At 47.8% G+C, this 23,467-nt stretch overlaps 1 protein-coding gene across 1 annotated transcript in view; it reads right to left on the reverse strand.

The window, feature by feature from the left end:
- The window catches only part of LOC119403632 (solute carrier family 26 member 6), a 133,146-nt gene that overhangs the window by 37,494 nt on the left and 72,185 nt on the right, over window positions 1–23,467 (reverse strand). Inside the window, exons 9-12 of the mRNA XM_049418378.1 lie at window positions 23,192–23,305; window positions 13,969–14,046; window positions 12,603–12,698; window positions 5,784–5,890 (exon numbers count right to left, since the gene is read on the reverse strand). Of these exons, the coding sequence (XP_049274335.1) occupies window positions 5,784–5,890; window positions 12,603–12,698; window positions 13,969–14,046; window positions 23,192–23,305 (395 nt within the window). The remainder of the gene's footprint in view (window positions 1–5,783; window positions 5,891–12,602; window positions 12,699–13,968; window positions 14,047–23,191; window positions 23,306–23,467) is intronic.

Here is a 23,467-nt window from a genome sequence, read left to right on the forward strand (position 1 = left end):
ACTGCTTAACCTCTTTCAGTTTTTACACCCTTTTCGTATGCGTAATCCTCAGGCGCTAGATCAGTTCCTCTCAGAGGAGAACCCCGGCTGTTGTATGGCTTTTAGTATGGATATTGAAGACCTTTATTACTCTTTGCCGCATGAAGACTTGTTAAAATGTGTTAATGAATGTATTAACGAACAAGGGCAGGAGACAGTTTTCACCGATAAATGTGGCGTTTCTACCGGGGATTTTCTAGAAATTCTTTCCATGTATTCGAAGTCGACGGTGGTAGGTTGGAAGGAAGGCGTGTATGTGCAGAAATCAGGGATATGTATTGGTTCTAAGGTTGCTCCGGTTCTGAGTGATTTATACCTTAGCAAGACTGACAAACTTTTGGAAGGCGCCTTAGGTAATTCGGTTATTAAGGTTTTTCGTTATGTGGACGATTACTTGATTTCTTGTAGCGGTGAGGACTTTGAAACGGTGGTAACGTCAGTGAGCGAAAAATTTGTATTAAATGGAGTAGGGCTGAGCTTTACTGAAGAGGTGCCTCAGAATAATAAAATATAATTTCTAAACATTTCCTTAACGTTTGAGAAGAACCACGTGTGCTGGCAGTATTCGAAATCACTGTTAAATTTTTTGTCGAAGCACTCGAAGGTTGTAAAAAACGGCATCGCCATGTCTTGGCTTAAGTAAGCCCTCATGAAGTCGTGTGAGCACAAAATGAATGATAGCTTTAACGCACAGGTTACGCGTCTTTCAGATGTAGGTTATCCTCGGGATGCAGTTGCCACTGTCGCTGAACGTTTAAAGAAGTCCATTATGTTAAGTCCGAGCATGGTTGCAGAAAGCGATAGGAAGAAACGTGTCGTAAGTATGCCGTACATTCATTGCGTATCTCAGAGGCTAAATAAAGTAGGAAGTAGATACGGCGTTAATGTTGTTTTCAAGGCCGCCAATAAGCTAGGTAAGATTTGTGCCGCTGTGCAGAAGAAGAATGAACGAGTAAAATACAAGAAGCGGGCCGATAGTTGTTTCGTAAAACACACCAACAAATTCACTGAATGTCGTACATGTGTGGTGTATAAGGTTCCTTTCAGCTGCGGCCGCTTCTACGTAGGACAGACGAGTCGATGCATTAACTAGAGATTGTTGGAACATAAGAGATCGCTAACAGGAGGCTCACCTTCTAATCTATCTTTATATTGTCGATATCGTAAGTGCACGCCAAAATTCGGTGAATGCGCAGTGTTGTACAGGCACAGAAATGAAGAAACGCACCTGATGATTGAAGCATGGCATATCGACAATAGTGGTAGCGCATGCGTGAGCCAACCGACAATTAACCTGCATAAAGATGAAATCAAATGCCTTAACAGTTATCTTCTACGTAGACCCCCACGCGTGCCGGATTGTTAGGTTCGCCTATTCCATGAGCACGCGCAGATAAGTTTTCGTGCCTGCTTTCTTTTCTGCCGTTGTGCGTCTCTTCAGTTGTTAGTCGGCGTTTGTGGTGTCCTGACTTCTTTCTTGCGTCCGTGTTTGCATGCCCTGTCTTTTTAGATGCGAAGTATCTTAAGGCGGAGCTCAATCCGGTGGTGGTGGTGGTGGTGTGCGGCGTGACCACCCTTACTGCGCATGCGCATACCCTCTCTACACGCCCCCTCTCATCTCACCCTCCGCCCTTCCCCTCTCCACTCTCCTCTGAAACGCGGGCTAGACATGCCGAAATTCTCTGCTGCGCAACGCCGCGGTGAGCTCGAGCGCATGCGCGTCCCTCCCCTTCTCTCTCCTCTCTTACGCTGCCCCCCTCTCGCCCGCCTGTCGACCGCGTTTCCCGCTCGCCCTGTGAGAATTAACGGCCAGGTAGATGGAAGATACGACGCGCGTAGCGTCCCTCTTCGCGTTCCACGACGCGACGTCGGTAGCATGCCCAACGATCGCCAACGGAACGTGATCGTCCGACGACGACGTGATCGTCCATCATCCGACGTCTTGATTGCTGCAAAGGAGTCTGCTTCTAAAGTTGCGTGCTCGTTTTCCGCGCAAACGAGGCATCGCGACATGCATACGGAGGCATAGTCGCCTTTCTTGCGGCAATTCCTACAGATTTCCGAGCTTGCTGGGCAGAGAGTGCGAGAGTGACGCTGTCGACCACACCAACGGCACGGTTTCTGCGTGCTGTTTTTTATCGGAGGGTGAAGGTGGCTAGTTTGACCCGCGTGGATAACTGCCTCTTTTGCCTTGCATTGAAGCACGCCCACTGGTCTGCACACCGGATGCAACTTTGTTCAAAGATAACACTTCCTGGTGGAGCTGCGCTTGTTGCTGACGGACGCTTAATCTGGTAGTCGGAATCGAGAGCCTTTCGTAGCGTAAGGTCGGCGTCGAGCTGTAACCTAGTAGTTAGCTGCTTGCCTTTGATCCCAACCATGGGGTGGTCGCGCAGGAACACCTCTCGAAGAGCACCGAACTCGCAATCTTTCGAAAGCGTGTGAAGCGCAGTGACGAAATCTTCGGCCGACACACCACCTTGTTGCGCTCTGGTGTTGCATCTGGCTCGTTCGAAGGTTACGGTGCGTTGCGGAGTAAAATACTAGTCGAACTGTTCCACGACCGCGTCAGATGTCTTGGAGTTCTCTTCAGATAAAGCGAACGTGGCGTAGATTTCGTCGCTTTGCTCACCCGTGATGTAAAGTTGTGCGTCTATTTGATGTTGCTCGGGATTCACGCACATACCTGAAGAATTTAGGAAATGTTCAAACCGCTGTTGCCTCTTCGGCCACTTATTTGGCGCGAGAATTGAAGGCGTCCGGTGGTTGCACAACGAATGACGCCATGGCCTCGAACGTTAAAAGGTCGCACTGCTTGAGTTCCGAAGCTATACGAGGATGGAGCAGCTTACCGGCGCTTCCTTGCTTGCGGGGTCCTTTGCAAAGGTCATGATTAGGGGTAGATGTCCACCTGTTCTTCTGATACCATGTTGAAGTCGCCATGGATGAGCGAAAATGCAGGAGGCTAAGTTACGTAGACACACGTTTATTCCAAACGCGTTCTAGTCTAGGAGAGAAGCCACGCGCCACGCGCCCCTCGACCACATGCTATCACGAGCTCGCCTGGCTTTGTCTGGATGGTAGCATCTGCAACAGAAACTCTTCATATTTCTCGTAGTTTATCCACCACTAATAAACTAGGGGACGCTGCGTGGAGCCAGAGAAATTAAAAAAAAGTAGTTTTCATGTAAACATGCTCTTGCACATCATCTCAAGATTTCACTAGCCTTCTAGTAGGACTCGTTGTTGGGCTAGTTGGTGCATTGCATCAAGGAATTATACCCAGCCGAAATCAGACGAACAGAGGAAACGGTGAAGGAGACAGGAAAGCGGCTAGACTATCAAATCTTTTAATCACCAAAGCGAGGCTCAAATATATACACTCATGCGGTCACATGGTCATATCACTATCGCTCTTAACATCAACCGAACTAACCATATAAGCATAACACAAAACATGACATGCTGTTACGGTGTGTCATCTTCGCATCCTTATTTCTTTCTCGAGATTACAAAAAAGATTGCTGGAAATCTTGTTCCATTCTGCGCAACGCCACAGAGCTATCACTACAACATGCTTCGCTCTTCATCGCTATGCGAAAGGCCTCAAGTATTTCACGTGCCATCTTTTCATGACTTCGGCCAAAAATTCTCAAATCAGTCAGTACCGGCTTACATTTGCACTGTTTACAGTGAAGGGCCAGATTCTATCCTGTTCCCTTTTCTAACAATTTGAAGTGTTCCCACGCTCTAGTGTTTACACAACGACCAGTCTGGCCTATGTACACCACCCCACAAGTCAGTGGTATCTCGTATATGACGCCAACAGCACAATCCACAAAGATCTGGCCATGCTTCATATCACACTGTGTTTTTTTTTTCTTTCGTCCAATACGTGCCCATAAACCACTCAGCTTCCTTGGTGCACACTACAGGCACACCATACCCGACGGCAACCTTTTTCAGGCCATGCGCAACTCGGTGCGTATAGGGAACTACTTGCTGTCTCCTGTGCTCAGGCAAAGCCTTTGTGTTTTTTCTTTTCCCTTTCATTTTTTGTAGCAATGCTTCTGCTACAGCAGACACAACAGAGCTGGGAAAACCCGCGTTTTGCAGTCTGCGAATCTGGACACTAAAGCTCGTCTCAACCGTGTGTTCACAGGACTTAGTCAGGGCAGATTCAAGGCAAAGGGAAGCGATAGCCCTCTTGGTAGTTTTAGAGTGTGCGGACCCATACGGCAACAACTCTTTCTTGACTCTGGGTAAATATATCCAGCACACCTGTCTTTCGAGACACTTGATTTTAATGTCGAAAAATTACAATCATTCACCGGCAGCTCATGCGTAAAATTAAGGCCTTTTCCTAACTTTCTGAAGGAGCACAAAGTGCTTTGCACAGTGTTGTCATAGGTCAAGTTAAAATCGGTTGCTAATATCACCAAAAAATCATCAACGTATCTAAAAATTCGCAGAACTGTGCCTTTGTCAATGGTGGATTTTAAATCATGGTCAATAGACGATAAAAAATACTGCACAACACTGGGGCAATACAGGATCCCATGTATATCCCCTTCTTTCGGATAAACAAGCCTGCATCAAAGGATACGACTGTAGACCGAAGGTATAACTCGAGGAGAGACATAAACCTTTCAACACTAATGCCCGCTGAATTTTGAAAGGCAATAGCCCCATTAAACTCAATGCACTCTCCGACAGACATAAACAGTTCTGCATGCGGTACGGAGTAGAATAAATCCTCGACATCAATTGAAAATAAATATCCTATTTCTGTCTGCTCTTTTAAAAAGGTAATAACGTCTGTCGAATTTCTTGAATGGATCACGCAAATCAAGGGCTTTCAAGTGGTCAAGTAAAAAAGAGCTGACCTGCTGTAACCATGTACGGCGTTCACTAACGATACACCTGAACGGCATATCCAGCTTGTGCGTTTTCACCGCGAAAAACACATCCAAGGTTCCTTTCTTGCATTTGCTAATTGCATTGGCTAATTTGGAGAGCTCCATTTCATTACACATGGCTATCGCCTTAGTCTTCACTCTGCAGGCTTTGCGTCTCACCTGTACAAAGTTCTTTGATTATGCTTGAGCGGCCTTTTCTTTGTACGAAGACGTTGACATCACCCCGCATCCACCTTCTTTATCTGCTTGTAGCAGTCGCAGGTCGTTCTTTTCAAAATAGGAGACCACTTGCTGAGTGCTATCCTTTGGAAGAAGGTCCCTTTTCCGCGCAGTTCTCACGATGCTATCAACACCATCTAAAACGCACCTTTCACTATCTTCCCCAGCTTTATAAGCAAGTTTCCTGTTTAGCGCGAGCAGTTCGTGTGTCGGGATTTTGGGTGGAACGCTGTATTTCGGTCCTTTCTCCAATAAGGCAGCAACGCCTTCAGGTACGGATGCCTCGTCAAGAAGAACCAGGCTGCAGGGTTTCACGGGCGCCTTCCCTACATTCCTTGGCATGAAATGCAGGACTCGTTGCCACAGAAACTCGGTCTTCTGCATTGCGACCCGCCTGAAGTTCTTCATTTTTTCTTCAGCACAACGCCCGAACAACACTAGCTTTATAGCAGAAAATGGCATGCTTGTGTTTTCTCGGGTACTGCGTGATTTACCAGAAACCTCAATGTCTTAAGTAGTTGGCGCTTTTTATGCCACAACCAGACCTTCGTGTTTGTTGTTTGTTTTCTTAACTTTTAAATGAGACGGTCATGAAGAATGCCTTACCCGTTTAACTCAAGGAAGATTACCAAGAGACCCAGGAGAACACCGACCAGTAGTCCATACGTGGCGTTCAAGAGAACCACACTCAGGAAGCTCAGCGACCAGAGGGCCTGGATAGATTTCGCACTGGTAGCAAAGCTGCATTAATGAGATTACACGCCCTCACATTTTATCACAATGCATGTTTCTCTAAGACAATGACGCAATCTATTTGACTGGTTTTCGAACCGTAATAATTAGGTAATATATGGTGAATAACGGCTCAAAAGGCTCGGCACACAAATATGAGGTGTCGTTTACCAGACCGCTGAATGTCCTTTATTTCTTCCTAAGCAGATTCTAGTGTCTTCCAATCTCCAGTCTACATACAGTGTGCACATAAGAACGTCATCTGTGGGTAGTCATCACATGTACAAGATTACGCAAGATAGTCCGACATAACACGGGACACCGGAAGAAGACGAAAATAGCGCTTGTCGTCTTTGCGTATTTTTTTCCTGCCGTTCTGTGTTCCACCTTGCTCCTAACCGTAATGAAGCAACACCAAGCTGAGTCCAGACCGTTTCTGACTTAGCATAATGGCCACATTGTAGCCGGCCGATTGGCGACAAAGTTCGTAATATTTGCCTATCACTTCATTCGGTGGACATCACTTAACAGCTATGGTTTATGCTTCTAACATAACTACCCTGACCATTTGAAGGTAGCAGCGAGAATGATAAAAAGTGACTCCATGCAAGACATGCGTATCCATGTTGGGGCGCTAATATATCATAGTGTGATTGGCAGGGGCGTAGCCAGAAATTTTTTCGGGGGGGGGGGGGGGGGTTCAACCATACATTATGTATGTTCGTGCGTGCGTTTGTATGTGTGCGTGTATATATGCGCAAGCAAAATGGAAAAAATTCGGGGGGGGGGTTGAACCCCTCCAACCCCCCCTTTGGCTACGCCCCTGGTGATTGGGCTACTGTTTTTTTTTCACTAATGCGAAATTGAGAGCAAATGGGCAATTCTCGAGTAATGCAAATAAGAGGTAACGGTACAACGCCTTTATTTTAAAAGAACCGGAGAACCATTTAAATGAGCACTGACACAAAATTTCGAAGGCGAGATAATGAGTGAAATAGATGTATGTGGAGCCGTACACAACGTCTACGAAATATCAAGGGCCAATATAGCCTAGAACGTATTTAAAATCAATTTTAAAGTGCATGCCGCGCGACTGAGCGAAATGCGAGCGCTTCGCGACGCCGGCATCAACGCGGGGGATGCGTAAACAAACCTACGTCACGAGTTTGTGTTGGCTGGTGGCTGGTTGTGCCCTTGCGCTTGTGCCGTGCTACCTGCCATTTCTTCCTCCGTGCCTGCGGCTTTACGTGTGCTATTTGTGTTCTCTTCCGCTGTTCGCTCGTCGTGCCCGTTGGCAGATGTTATGGTCCGCTCACGCTAGCGGCTAGCCTGCCGCAACGGCGCGGTGCCGCAGAACGTCGGCCGTCGCCGCACGCGCGAGAGCTGTCCAACTTGCACGGCAAGCTCCGCTCACGCTAGCGGCTAGCCTGCCGCAATGGCGCGGTGCCGCAGAACGTCGGCCGTCGCCGCACGCGCGAGAGCTGTCCAACTTGCACGGCAAGCTTCGCCGGCGAGGCATTCGCGCCTCCGAAAAACATGGCAGCACTGCCAAAAGCGGTTGTCGTCCACTTCGAATCTATCAAGTGGCCGCCGTGCGCTCTGTAACGTGTAAGTTCCGAACTGATGCTTCCATTTGCTTTAGATTCATGTCCTCAAGCTTCGACAACAATGTATTCGTCCCGATTCGGCGCCGTTTTTGAGAGCCATAGTCAAATAATCGATGCTGTAAGCTTAACGAGTCGAGATGGGCGCTTCCGAATGCTCGGAGGACATAGATTACGCGTTTGTTAGTTGTTTCTAATCCTCCATAGCTGGCGCCACTTGACCTGGTTCGGCGCCCACCGCACCCACGTTCGCGCGCCGCCTAAGTCACAATTTTGCGTGTTCACGTGGCCTGCTGCGTTTTCGCGTCTTCCGGAGGACGCTGCCTAGCTCGGTGTTGTTTGAAACCGAAACTGCGACTGGGCGCTCTAAAGACCTCTCTAAATAAAAAACCTTCGCGCACTGGCGCAAACGAGGTTTGCAGCCGTGATAAGTGGATCATAAGCTATCTATTGCAACAAAAAAAACAAGGTGCGAAATTTTTGTGTCAGTGCTCCTTTAAGAAGTTCGTTTGAAAACTACCCTCATCAATAAAAATGCATACTGTACATTATACAATCATAATCACGGTGATTGATAATTAATTTATTTATTTATTAACTTATTTATTTATAAGCACCCTCATGGCCCTGTGGGAACGCATAGGTTTAATGCTTCCACATGACAGACAAAACAACAACTGATCACATCAGGCTACACACACAGTTTTGTAGCTTCTGCTGAATCAGAGCGTTCGGATGCCCGGCGCTCATGTTTACAAGCATCGATGCGGCGCGCAGGCGCTGTAGCGGCGCCGCACCGTCTCGTCCGCCCTCCCCTCCCCCCCCCCCTCCCTCCCGCCCCACGCAGTGAGGAGCCCTCAGGATTGAAGAGGATCGGGGACCCGCACCCGTCGTCCAAAGCAGATGGTGTGGGGCACGGGCCGAGGCGTTGGAGTCTATTGTGGGCAAATTACGGGTGGCTCGCAGGAGTTCGTAGTTTCCTCGGAGAGGGTGTATGATGGCTTCAGTCGGTCGATGGAGACGCGAAAGTCCTTCCCGCTGATTCGCAGGGTGAGTGTTTTATGGTCTCCAAAGATGAGTTTATATGGCCCGGAGTAAGGTGGTTGGAAAGGCGCACGTACAGTGACATCGCGGAGAAAGGCATGCGAGCATGTTGCCTAGTCCTGAAACACGAAGGGGATCGGCTTGGTGTGACGTGCCGCTGGCGATGGGCGCAGTGCGCCCACTGTGTGACAGAGCCGGGCGATAATGTCTGTAGGGTCCGAGCTGGTGATATCGGGAATTGAAGCAGACAGAAGTTCTCCAGGTAGGCGAAGCGGTTCCCTCAGACCAGTTCTGCGGGTGTTACCTGGATGCCTGGTCTCAAAGCGGCAGACCAAGAGCTAGGGCGGGGAGAGCCTCGAGCCAGGTGGAGTTAGGGTGGAACATGATGGCTGATTTGAGCTGTTGGTGAAACCGCTCAACTATCCCGCTGGCGCAAGGGTAGTAGCTGGTGGTCCGTGAACGCTTGAACCTGGTGGAGAGCCTGAAGAGTTGGAATTCGAGTTGCCGTCCTTCATCGGTTGTGACGCGACGAGGAGTGTCGAAGCGGGAAATCCAACCGGAGAAGACGGCCGAGGCGACGTCTGCTGCGGCAATCCTTTCTAGGGGCAATACCTCGGGCCATCGAGTGTAACGATCAATGGCGGTGAGGCAATAGCGGTGAGGTCCGGCTGATGTAAGGGGGCCAATGATGTCTATGTGGACCTGTTAAAACCGTTCTGACGGCAGCGGGAATGTCCCGAGCGGCGAAATGACGCGATGGATGATTCTGGCACGGCGACATTGAATGTACGTGCGCGCCCAGGTGCGGCAGTCCCGTTTCATTGAGGGTCAAATATAGCGGTCAGTCACACGGCGTGTAGAAGTGCGGATGGCGGGATGGCTGAGGTTGTGTAACTGATTGAATAGTCTGCGGCGATACAGTGAAGGAACATATGGTCTCACTAGTCCGGTGGATATGTCCCGGTATAGTGTGTCTATCGACCCAGAGACGGCAACTTGTTTAAGTTGAAGGGAAGGGCCATTCACGAGGAGCTGCTGGAGTTTGGCGTCCGGTTTCTGAGCGTCGGCGAGGGCGCCAGTCATGACGGGTGGCAACTAGAAGGCAGAGACGCGGGAGAATGCATCAGCGACCACATTATTCTTTACACTTATGTGTTGGATGTCGGTGGTAAATTGGGCGATAAAGGACAGTTGGTTCTGCTGGACTGGTGGAAGTTTCTCGCGGCGTTGGGAGAAAGCGTAACCGATAGGTTTGTCGTCGGTGTAGATAGTGCAGTGTTGTGCCTCGAGGATGTGGCGAAAATGTTGGACCACTTCGTAGATGGCAAGAAGGTTTCTGTAGCAGGCTGGCAAAGTCGTCTCCACAGCGACCTAAGTTGCGTTGACGACATTGGCAGAAGAGGGGGGTGTCTTTGGGCTAGAAAGCTTTTTGGAAAAGAACGCCAATGGGCACCAGTTTTTGCCCACGCGCTGCATCAGGGGGGCTTCGACGGCGGTGCTAGAGGCATCTGTGGAGAGGCCCAAGGGAGAATCTGGCTTGGGATGGGAGAGCAGAGTAGTGTTACAGAGGGCATTTTTGCAGTCTTCGAACGCTTGTGTTAAAAGTGGTGTCCGAGAGAAAGGATGGTTGCCCCGTAGACCATTCCAAAGCGTCATGGAGAGGCACCTGATATATGGCCGCTTTAGGCACGAACCGCCTGTAAAATTTGAGCATGCCTAGGAAACGGCGGAGCTGTTTCACTGTGGCAGGCCGTGCTTAATTTTTAAAGGCCAGGATGCGGTCAGGCAAGGGTCTACTCGCTTCTGAAGAGATTTAATCCTCTTGTGGACATTTATAAGCAAGCCGCAGTCGCCGAGACGCTAGAAAGGTTAATGAACGTGTTGGCGATGGTCCTTTTCCTTGGGGGAGAAGACCAGGATGTCGTCTAGGTGGACGATACAGAAGTGTAGGCCGCGGATGACTTCGTCGATGAAGCGTTGGAAGGTTTGCCCCGCATTGCGGAGGCCAAAACTCATGGAAGGGAATTCAAATAAGCCTTATGGCGTGATAATTGTTGTCTTTGGGACGTCATCCAGGTTGAAAAGAATTTGCGTGTAGGCCTTTACCGAGTCAACAACTGAGAAGGTGGTGCTGCCGTGTAAGTGGTGGGCAAAATCCTGCATATTAAGGATGAGGCACCTGTCGGGGATGGTGCGAGGGTTGAGGGTGCGATGATCTCCACAAGGGCTGCAGCCATCGGTCTTCTTTGGTACCAGATGACGCGGTGAGGCGTAAGGTACCTCCGAGCAGTGGGCAATTCCTTCGCGGTGCATGGTTGCAAACTCGGCTTGGGTGATGCGCAGGCGGTCCGGAGCTGGCCGACCGGCGCGGCAAGAGACCGGGGGGCTGGGAGTAGCACGAATGAGTTCTCGGTTTAGTGGCGCAGCTCTCGGAGACGCTCGCTAGGACGAGTCAGGTCAGGAAACTGTCGAGAAGGCGCGGTATGGCAATATATCTTTGACGGCAGGTGCCTTAACGCTAGGCTGTAGGGTGGTCGTAGGTCGGCCCAGCGCGGAGAGGCCTGTTGTGGCGTCAATAAGTCGATCATATCGGCAGTCAGGTAGAAGATTGCAGTACGCCAAGATGTGGGACTCGATGACTGGCTCTGCAACGTCGGCGATGACGAAATTTGATGAGAATTCACGGCGTAGGCTCTTTAGGTTGATGTTAAGGCAGAGCGAGCCATAGGTCCTAATGCTCGAGTGATTCGCCGCACTTAGCTCATACGACGTGCAAAGACGCTTGTCATGCAGGAAGGCTCGGCGAAAGCAGCAGATATCGGAACCGTAGTCGATGAGGAAGCGCCGCTTAGTGACTTGGTCAGTGAGAAAAATGCGACGGCCTCTAAGTTGGCAGCTCGCGGCCGTCTCTACGGGCTGCAGTTGAATTTTCCATGACGTCCGGCTGAGTAGGGTGGTAGACATTTCTAGCGGTTGTCCTGTCTCTTTCTATGTCGTCCTTTGTGCGTGTTCGCTAGCAATATGGAAGCATGCAATCAATACCAACTAGCCCAGCTTAATGCATTGATGACATTTCTACGCTTTGTCACCGAAGTGACGATGGTAGTAACAACGGCTGTCATCGTTTTCTTGCGATCAATCGGCGCTGCGGTCTTGGCTTTCGGAGTATTTTCGGTGACACAACTTCGGGCAATCCAGGTACATTTGAATCGAGTCCAGCTAACGGGCGATTTTGTTGATACGGCTCACGAGCTCAGGCGTGGGCTTTGGGGTGCCGACGGCATGGACGGAGAGAGGTGGCGATGGTAGAAAGACTTCGACGACTTGGTCCATGATTCTGGCGAGCTGGTCCAGCGGCATATTCGGATGAACTTGGAGAATGGCCTGTGCGTGTGAGGGTAGACTCTGAAGGCAGATTGTTCGGAGAAGAGAGTCGTCAACCGGCGTACTGCCCGCAAGGGCACGCATACAGCCCAGAAGCTGCGATGGCTTGCGGTCACTGAGCTGTTCGTGTTGAAGGAGTTGACGCACTTTCTCGTCTTCTGAAGGCGAAAGCCGTCGGATCAGTTCCATCTTTAGGTGTCGGTAACAGTCATCAGCCGGAGGACTTGCGAGTATGTCGCGGAGCTCAGTTGCGTAGCGAGCGTTTAGATGGGCAATTAGGGAGTCATAGCGCGTCCGGTCTGGGTGGTACGTTCCAAGGAAAAATGCGCCTCGACTTGAGCGAACCACACCTCAGGTGACTCTGCCCTAAATGATGGAAACTTGACGGTGACGCGACAGACGTCCGTGTCGGCGTGTCGGCATGGCAGCCGTAGCATCCGCAATAAATGGAATCGACAAAATACTTGCCACAGAGCTAGCCTTGCTTTTATGTAATATTGCATATTGTCTATTCTGCAGAACAGTACAGAGGTCGCAAGTTGAGAGCATCACTACCTACAGCTCGGGAGCATTCTCTCACTTATATCAATAATTCTTCATCCTCGCATTTCCTTTATAACACAATGCATGCATATAAGCGAAGGAAATATATGTCACTTACAAAATCAAGTCGGCTGATGACCCAGAGCTTTGCCAAATTTCTCAGCGTGCTCAGCATTGGAAGAAGGACTACAATAATTACCACACCAAGGACACACTGAAACAAGTAAAAGAAAGCAGTTGCATTGCCAATATACAGAGCGTGCAAAAGCGTTGTATTGTACCGTGATATGGAAATTGAAACTGCCCATGCTGTCGCTCATTGCTCTTGCTTTGGCATTGTCGAGAAAGAAGCTTGCGACGTGATGTGTATTTAATTGCCACACGGTGTGAAAAATAAAAACTTTTACATTTTGAAAGTAAAAACATCCATTTCTCGATTTTACGAACTTCCCGATTTAACGAAATAATTCGAGCGTGGTCAACACTTCGGCAAATCGAGTTTCAACTGTATGAATATTTGGGCACTTCTCTTTTTTTTTACAGTTGATATGACTTTGAAAAGGCACGTCACTCATGTTAGAAACTAGGTGGTGGAAGCATTGGGTTTTCAAGATCTAACAGTTGTATTTCCATGAATTTAAGAGCAGCTTATTTTTTAAAAATGTGTTTAATATACTGGATTATGCGTGCGTTTGCTAGACTCCGCATGCTATAACTTGCAGCGAAATTTGCAGAAATATACAGGCGATCAGTTTTTCTTGCATGTTGCACACACTGCTCTCTAGGGCCCGAAATTACCTTACGTCTTTTTAAATTCTCTATGCTCGAGATGATACCCTCACTTCTCATCTGTAGCTGTCACAGCAGTCTCATACCGTCCCTTTGCTATTACTGGTAATTAGCAAGACAGTTTCGTTCGACTTTGGCAATTACGGTACGATACTTAGCATTACAAAAAGAAAGGAAAGGTTCAATGAGCGTCTTCGTAAACATCGTCGTTGAAAATTTAGATTAGCATTTCTCCACAATACAAACTACACAAAAACTGGCGAAGCCAGGGATTTATACTTCCATCCATATACAAATGTTTGTCAAAAGCGAGATAAGACATCTGAAATCCGTGATATGTATTTTAAGGGTGACGCTTTCCGCTACTCTTTGTTTGGACTATAAGAAGCTGCAATGCTTTTGGACCTGACGCTCCCTGTGATTGTTGAAATTATTATTTTTTTAGTGATTACCGGATGGAATTTTGTGGGTTTCGTTTAATAAATTGTACCCTCCCTGCTGTTATGTATCTATGTTGAAGCAGGAACTAAATGAACGAATGAACGAACGCCTCTAAGGCGCCAGCAAGTACGAAGAGTGTGACACATTTTTCCTAAGAGATGTGGCATTTAAACCATGAAAGACTACCTACAAAGTTGTCACGACAAATCTTGCACGCAGTAAAGGGTGTAATACATGCTTGAAGTAATACTAACCTCTGGGAGGGGCCGAAATATTGGTGCAATGGAATAGAGCGTGACAGCCACGAATGCGCATGAGACCAGACCACACACCTGTAAGCGAAAATAAGCAAATACACGCACATACTCCACTAAATGCCGAAGAAACAGCCACGCTTGAGTGAGCGATGCCACGACCTCTCTATGGGACTTTAATTGCAGCATTATGAACGATCACACAAACGCATACACAAAATAAATCTTTGGTAACATGGAACTTGCCACGGTGGCCTAGTGCACGGTTACGGTGCTCGGCTGCTGATCCGAAGTTCGCGTGATCAAATTCCGGCCGTGGTGACGGCATTATCGATGGAGGCGAAAATGCTTGAGGCTCGTGTACTTAGATTTAGCTGCATGTTAAAGAACCCCGGGTGGTCGAAATTTCTGCAGCCCTCCACTACGGCATCTTTCACTATCATGTCGTGAATTTGGCACGGTAACCCCAACAATTATTATTATTTATTAACGTGATTGTGCTACTTGTGCGTTGATTCATGAATATCATGGTTCACCATCTAGCCCGTCAGTATATATTAAAAGGAATTCACGGCAATCACGGCCTCAATTTGCCCAGCATACTCATGGTTTTGGTCTTATGTCGTCAATACACTATACCGAAAGGACTAGTATTTTGTTCGGCCTCTTACACAAATTGAGTCGCTTGCCAGTCATGAAAGCTCCACAATACATAAAAGTCATAGAACCATTGTGACGCATGTAAGGGTTGGTCACCTGCTTGGTTAGGAAATGTATTAGAAGCGCATAATATTATCACCCATTATTATTAGGAGTACTAGTTTTCAATATTTTCAATCGGCCTACGTGAAGCATTTGCTGAGGAGATACGTTTTCGTAATTCTACGCTTTACACCGTACTGGTGACCACGATATTACGTATAGCGCCTCATCGGCACGTTATCCGCTCTCATAGATTGCAAGATTACTCCTAAAAAGAAACTAAATCGTACTAATAATGATTTTTTGCAATTTTTTAAAAATGTAATTGTTGCAAGTTGTGGGAGCGGTCTAGTTGGTATTCCATAATGCTAAAACTTTAGCGCCAAACGAGCACAGCGGACAAAGAACCGACGAGGACAAGCGCTAACTTCCAACTATCGTTTATTAAAGCAACACACACATATATACCTCTCACATGTGATTACACAGATATCAGTCAACGCTAAAGGGGACACCTAAAAAATATAAAAAGCAGCGAAACTACGCAGGACCTACACGTGCGGGTGAATTTAAGTAATCTAGTTCCTTTTTTGTTAGTGCGATGGATGGCTTGCTGATGCAGCTCCCGTTAGCAATCGCTGCCGCCTCAATGATGATCCTGGTGCTATCCTTAGGGTGATATGCCAACACTGATGTACTGTCAAATAAAGGCACGCATTTATATTCCGCGCAATGAGCCGCCAAGAAACCATCACTGCCTTTTCCACTTTCTGATTGTGCTCGAGCAATCTCACATTCAGGCATCTGCCTGTCTGTCCGACGTAACTTTGACCACAAGACAAAGGTATGTGATACACTACGCCCTTCACACATTCGACAAATTCATTTCGGTGCCCAATTTTGCAGCCATTGGAAAGCCTTCCTTCTGGACTGGTTCTGGCACACAACTGCGACAACTTATTAGGCGCTGAAAACACAACTGATATCCCCGCTCTTTGACCAATCTTTTTCACATTGTGCGATATACCATGCAGGTAAGGAATCTCAGCCACCTTCTCACGAACTGCTGCCTGCGAATCAGTGCATGGGTCACTGTTCTTCGAACACTTTCGGAGCTTCTCTGAAACAGATACCAGCAGGTGACGTGGATAACCAGCTGCCTTCAAGCGAGCAATCTGCCCGCAGAAGCTTTCTTGCATCCAATGGTAGCAAGACTTGATCAAAGCGTTGTGTAGACAGGCACGAGCAATTCCGCGCTTGACAAGCTTGCTGTGTGCAGAGGCAAAAGGCAACAAAGGTTTTTTCGGACGAGGCTCATATCTCCAACATATATGGTTACTCGAAAAGGAAAGCCTAAGGTCCAAGAATCTCAGGGATTCGTTCTCGGGAATCTCGTACGTGAGAGTTTGCGGCTTTAGGCAATCCTTGAACAGTGCCAATGCTTGCTGCAGGGAGGTATTAAAGGTTCTATCGTCACACTTAAACAAAATTAAATAGTAATCAACAAAACGGAAGCATTTCCTAACATTAGTTTCTAGTAAGCGTTCTTGAACCTTTCTATCCATGTGCGCCAAGAACAGGTCACTAAGCACTGGGGCTATACAGGAACCAATGCAGACGCCACTTTTTTTGCAAAAAGACACTTCCGTTCCAGTCGGCATAGGCAGAAGATAGAAAAACTTGAGCAAATCAGGGAAATCGGGAACTACGACACTGCACTCATTCTGGAATGCTACCACACCAAATTCAAATATCGCTTCTTCAATGACACCACAAAGAGCTTGATGAGGGATCGAGTAATACAAGTCCTTTATATCGATAGAGATAGCCTTGTGAGGAAGCCTGGGAAGTTCATTCAAGTGCGTGATAATTAGCGAAGAATTCTTAACTAAAAAGGGGTCATTGACGCATAGCAACTTTAAGTAACTTTGTAGCCATGAGGCAATTGACTTTTGCCACGTGCCTTTTTCAGAAATAATCACACGAAAAGGTGTTCCAACCTTGTGAGTCTTAGCAGAGAAAAACATCTCCAGGGCCATCTTATCTGTCTTGTCAAGAGACTGGGCAAGTGCACTGAGGCTCAGCTTTGTTAATAAGTCTTTGGCTTTGCGCTTGACATCCTTCAATTTAACATCCGGGCTTTGGTTGAACACAGAATCAATGGCGGATTGAGAACGAGCGCCTCAACACTCGTTTGACTCCTACACTATGGCCTTGTCTTTTGTGCGCGTTCAAATTTTCGCGATGAATAAGCCAGTTTTCACAAAACATATAGGTGTGTCAAATGCATTTTTAAATGAAATGGACAAACGGAGACGTGCTTGCGCTACGTGATGCAGCAGACGTAACCACGAAACATGTTTGTGATGTTGCTGCACGGCTAGGACCAAATATCCACGATTCTTACGTGACGAGTTTTTAGTGTAGTTTTCGAGAAAAAGGTGGTGTGCGGCCATAAAATGTCTCACTTTGGTTCAAATAGTATTGGCCGCACACTGCTGCATGCACATTGGCCATCGCGTTAACCTGCGGGCATTTAGTGAATGGTTGCCCGCTTTCTAACTGCTTTTCAGTGTAAGAAAAATACCCTGGAGGTACGCAGTTAATATTACGCGTGCACTGTACTGCATGTGAAAAATGTGCATGACTTCCTTTCGCCGGCGTTTCATTTCCTCCCAATATATTCGAGAAAAAACAAACAGCAAGAACCCTTATTTTTTGCCGCTCAATAGTGCTACAAATTTGGCATATCTATTCATGAAACTGCGGATTGTGCAATACAATTTCTAAGCTACATCGTTTCTTCTTGCTTAGAGAACAATCCTCGAGTGTAGATGACCAGGTGACAGCCAGTGGCAATATCTTTTCCTCTTACATTGGCAAATGTGGACGCAACATACGTGCGCAAACTCAGTAGCGGTGTTCACTGATCACACTTATATAAAACTGCCCACTAAGTAGCAGCCCAATTTTGCGCATGCATATAAATGAGTTATTCCCCTTGGATTAATTTATAATATTACGTTAAATATGAGATGCGCCAGCGTAAGTTCAGACTTTAGAAAATTGTTGCGATCTACTATTGCAGCAAGGTGTGGGTACGGACTAGTTGGTATCCCATTTCAAATTGTGCTCACAGCGCAAGGAAAGACACGAGACATAGTCTTCGTTGCTCTCTGTCTCGTGTATTGCCTTGCGCTGTGATCACAATTTGTACTATTGCAGTAAGAAATCGCCGGGCCCCTACAGTTCAATGAAACATATTCCATGGGCGATCAACTCCTCTTTCGAGCCGGTTGTACTGCCTAGTGGAATGCGGCTGGCTGTGTTTGAAGTAGACCCAAGAAGTAACGTCAACATTGCGGTCATTAGCGACGACAACAAGGATGCATCCCATGTGGCCCGCCCCAGTGATGACATATTCATGGGCATGGTGAACAAGTCGCTATCGCCAGAGAAGAGACAAGCGTTAGTTAGGATTCTCCCCAACCATGCATCCGTCTTTGATTTCGCGCTGAATGGCCACGGAGTTTCTGCACCACCTTCCCGCACTCGCCATGTGATTGATACTGGTTCCGCCCAACCCATCCGCCAGAGACCATACAGAGTATCTCCGTCTGAGCGTAAAATTATTGCTGAGCAGGTGGGAGAAATGTTAGCAAAGAAAGTGATTCAGGAGTCATCTAGCCCCTGGGCGGCGCCTGTTATACTTGTAAAGAAGAAGGATGGTTCCTGGAGATTTTGTGTAGATTACCGGCGGCTGAACTCTGTCACAAAAAAGACGTATATCCGCTTCCCCGAATTGACGATGTTATGGATTGTCTGCACTCTGCTTCGTATTTTTCTTTTGTAGACCTGAGATCTGGATACTGGCAAATTCCCATGCATTCTGCCGACAAGGATAAAACAGCGTTTACAACTCCAGACTGTCTATTTGAGTGTAATGTCATGCCATTTGGTTTATGTAATGCTCCTGCCACATTTGAGCGCTTTATGGACACAGTTCTCCGTGGTTTAAAATGGGAAATATTCCTTTGTTATCTTGATGATGTCGTAATTTTTGGCCGCACGTTTGAGGAACACAATCGTCGACTTGACGTTGTTCTCACGTGCCTTGAGAAAGCAGCACTTACCTTGAATTCAAAGAAATGCCATTTTGGTGATCGTGAGACTATAGTTCTTGGACATCTCGTAGACAAGCACGGCGTTCGCCCTGATCCCCATAAAATCACCGCAGTCAGCAGCTTCCCTCAACCACGCTCGCTACGAGAACTTCGAAGCTTCTTGGGCCTGTGTTCATATTTCCGGCGTTTTGTTCCTAACTTCGCTGATGTCGCTCAACCCTTACTCATCTGCTCAACAAAGCCGTGCCTTACCAGTGGACGAAAGAATGCGAGTCATCGTTTTCTCAGCTGAAGTTTCTACTCACTTCCAGGCCTATTCTTAGCCATTTCGGCGCATCAGCCCCAACTGAGGTGCACAGTGACGCCAGTGGAATTGGTATCAGCGCAGTCTTAATTCAGCGTCACGGAGCTGTCGAACATGTCATTGCCTACGCAAGCCGTTGTTTGAGTAAAGTTGAGCGCATGTCTGGCGGTCGTCTTTTTCATGCACAAGTTTCGCCCGTACATCTATGGCCACCGATTCGCTATCGTTACAGACCACCACTTACTCTGTTGGCTCACTGGTCTCCGTGATCCTTCCGGCCGTCTTGCACGCTGGGCCTTACGTTTGCAAGAATATGACTTTGATGTGTGCTTCAAGAGTGGCCGCCGTCACGCGGACGCCGACTGCCTGTCGCGACTTCCCCTTCCCATGATTGAATGTGACGCCGATAATTTAGACGACTGTCTAGCAGCTCTTGACTCGCCGTTTCCAAATTTGGCCACCTTCCATGCTGAACAACGCAAAGACCATAATCTGGCTCCGTTTCTCTCATCTGCCGCCAATAAGCCGCATCAGACCCCTTTCGTTATACGGAATGACATTCTTTACAAGCGAAATTTTGCTGCACAGGGGGCCCGCCTACTTTTGGTTGTCCTAAAGGCTTTGCGACCCAACGTGCTGCAAGCTATGCACGACGACCCAACATCCGGACATATGGGATTTGCCAGGACATATCGCCGCACACTGGAACGTTTTTACTGGCCACGCATGCGTCAAGATACAGCTGAATACGTCGCAAGTTGTGAGCATTGCCAACGATACAAACGTCCAACTAGTGCGCCGCCGGGACTTCTCCATCCCATACCACCTCCGTGTTTCCCCTTTGAGGTCATCGGTATCGACTTGATGGGCCCTTTTCCGCGATCGATCACTGGGAACCGCTGGATTTATTCTGTGTTGACCACCTCACTCGTTATGCTGAAACCACAGCCATTTCTGCCGCATCGGCCGATCACGTTTCGGACTTCATGCTACGCTACATCATCCTCAGGCATGGGTCGCCTCGCGCGATTATCAGTGACCGTGGCCGTCAGTTCGTCGCCGACGTCGTAGAAGAGCTTCTCCGCCAGTCTGCTTCCCAGTTTCGTCACGCCACTTCGTACCATCCTCAGACCAACGGACTGACTGAGCGCGTCAACAGGACGCTCGTTAACATGCTTGCTATGTACGTTGACTCCAAGCACAGAAACTGGGACGCTATTTTACCTTTTATGACTTACGCTTACAACACTGCGCTGCATGAGACCACCGGCTTTAGCCCGTTTTACCTTCTCTACATCCGCCCGCCACGCACTACTCTTGACACCATTCTCCCGTTTCGGATCAGGAAACGCCACCTCTTGCAGAGACCCTCTGTCACGCAGAGGAGGCAAGGCGCATCGCACGTCTCCGCACTTTCGCATCCCAAGACCGTTCGAAGGCCCGCTACGATAAGCGACATCGACATGTCTCGTACATTGAAGGAGATATGGTGTGGCTGTGGACTCCATACCGCAAGCGTGGCTTGTATCAAAAGCTTCTGGCTCGCTACACAGGTCCCTTCATCGTTTTGTCGAGCCTTAGCGACGTTACGTACGTCGTCTCACGGCTCAGATCAACCGGCCGTCGCTCCAGAAGAACTGACGTCGTGTATGTCGCCCGTTTGAAGCCATATCACGCGCGACACTGCTTGACTCGCCCGGTGGGCATCGTCTGCCATGGGGGAACTGATACTGGACTTTCGATGAAGGGTGAAAAGAGGAGAAGGAAGAAGTGGAGTTGGATTCTGGGCTAAGCTTTCCGCGACCATCCATCATCCCGGCTTGTAAAATAAACATCCCGCACTGTAACTATATATATATATATATATATATATATATATATATATATATATATATATATATATATATATATATATATATATATGTAGCCACATAAAAAATTAATTCAGAAAAACTTTCCGACGTGCGGAATCGAACGGGCGCCCTTTAGCTCCGTAGCGCGCGGCGTTAGACGGCTAGGCCACGAAGGGCACCGTCTTTCAGCCAGCTAACGGCGAGCTATTTATATACACTATTTACTTCACCATGCTTTCTTGCTCAGCACCGAGATGGCGCGAAGTGAGCGCGGAGCGCGCTTTTAGGTCGTCGCCCTGTTCCTGCGAACGCCGTTGCTCTTCGCCCTACAGGGCGTGTTCGCCTTCGTGCGCTTATCTCGAGGAATAAAGGGGGCGGGCGTGGGGGTGCAGTGCGGGGTTGTAGGTCTTGTGCTTTCCCCGCGATATCCGCGCTGAAGTCACAGAGCATACGAAGGTCACTTCGCTCGCTGCAGCGGCCGCGTTTGCGAAAGGAGCGTGCTGTGTGTACCTGTTCGTTCGTTTCGTGCGTCCTGCTTTCTTTGAGCAGTGCGCTTCAAGTGCCAAGCTATGATGCATGATAGTTCGCGTTCGTCCTGTGTGCGTTCATTTTGTGCGTCCTTGGGGCTCGAGCGACGCGCTGGCAATTTCGAGCTGCTTTCCGTTCTTGGCATTACATTCGAATTTGTTGCTATCACATTCATTGCGTCGCCGTTGCACCGAAACCGTGACTTTTTGTTCAATTTTGTAAATATCATTGTAACCAGCGTATAATATTTGTATTCTTCTATAGTTTCTGTTTATTCAGTATTATCTCTGCAACTATTTGGTAGCAATTTATTGGTATTGCGGTTATAGTAGGATTTCCGGGACACTTGAAAATTGTTTTAAGTTGGTTGGACTGTACATCGGACTTAAATGAAATAAATTTTCAACTTGAAAATTACTAATATCATATAGTGTTCTTCAGTGCACAGCTTCACCTCGTAATCTTGAAGGGACCCCGAAACAGATTCACAACCAATCGTCAAAGGAGCTCCGTATCAAAGCTTACTGTTTCACGAAACGACTGCCGCAAGAAGAATCCGTCAATTACGAGCGGAGGGATCTGTCTCACGCTCTTAGCGCATCATCCCTGCTTTCGCCCCAGCGAGCGCACTGAAATCTGCAGGGCAGGGTGGATGACAACGGGGCAAGAAGCTAAGTCAGTACGGCAGCGTTCGTCATGACCTTGAGCGCTCATTGTCATTGATCACGCGGCTCACTTTCAGTTTCATCATATTCTCGCTGGTGTAATCCTGTAATGTAATTGTAGCACTGTATGGAGCGCAGCGCGGGAACGTCGCGGCACGCCGCGACGCACGCCGCGATAGCTATGCAGTCCACGATGCACAAATCAACTAATGGCATGTGCTTTGGGGCATGTAACACAGTTGATTTTGGGTGCACCGTATGTGACATCTTTTGTCGAGAAAAGAGCGAGCGATTTCAAGCTTTGTGCTGAGCTACAAAGGTTGGCTCATATGTTCGCGGGCCTCGACAACCAATAGGCAGCATTTTCTGACCCTGTTAATAAATTGCTGCAGGACCTCTTTAAGTAGTACTTTAATGTTTTCGTGTAATAATGCGAATACTAATAATTTTCGTGTTAACACCCACATGCGATTTTGGTGCACGCGGAATGGATGGACTCCTGGTTAAATTCGATGAATTAGAATTTTTAACGCACAGTGAACTTGCGCGTCCATGTGAACCAGGACGTTCTTCTGTTTATGCGCGACAGAATTGTGGACCTCATATCCGGTAGTCGCACCTGCGCTTTCATCTTTAGCAACGCGGTGGGATCTGCCGATATGTCAGTGTTTAAGGCTCAGAGCTTTTCACGCCGAAGTCACGATATGATTGTACGGATTTCATCGTAAACAAATGCGGTTCAACGAATATATCAGCGAATCATAGCATTAGATGCAACAGGCATACTGCAAGCTTATCATGGTACATCTAATGTAATCAAAGTGGAGCTTATAATTCATAGATATATAGAATGAGACTTACTGTACACAGAGCCTGGCACTGCCGAGACTGTCCGTGAAAGCAGTAGTGCTCGTACCTATTGAGCCATACCTTAGGCCATAGTCGCAGCGGAAACTCCTTCATTTTCGGAAAGTGCGCTTCGTTTGTGCATACTGTGGCCACTCTTAGGTGTCAGTTTGGGCAAATCTACATTTTAAAAGCACTTACCTGAGTATTCACACCGACTTCTCTCAGAACAACAGATCTCGCCAATGCCGAGCCTGCGGGTATGCACGAGAAGAATGAACCGACTACGTTGCTCATACCGTATGCCAGCATCTCCTGCAAACGAGAAAAGGCCCACGGGCCTAACCACAGGTAAGAATAATCAAGGTCACCTTTAGCATTAAGTAGTGCGCGATCACTACACAACTACATACATACATACATACATACATACATACATACATACATACATATATACATACATACATACATACACAC

Source organism: Rhipicephalus sanguineus, chromosome 8 (genome assembly GCF_013339695.2).
Source record: "Rhipicephalus sanguineus isolate Rsan-2018 chromosome 8, BIME_Rsan_1.4, whole genome shotgun sequence".
In the NCBI taxonomy this organism is placed as follows: Eukaryota; Metazoa; Arthropoda; class Arachnida; order Ixodida; family Ixodidae; genus Rhipicephalus; species Rhipicephalus sanguineus.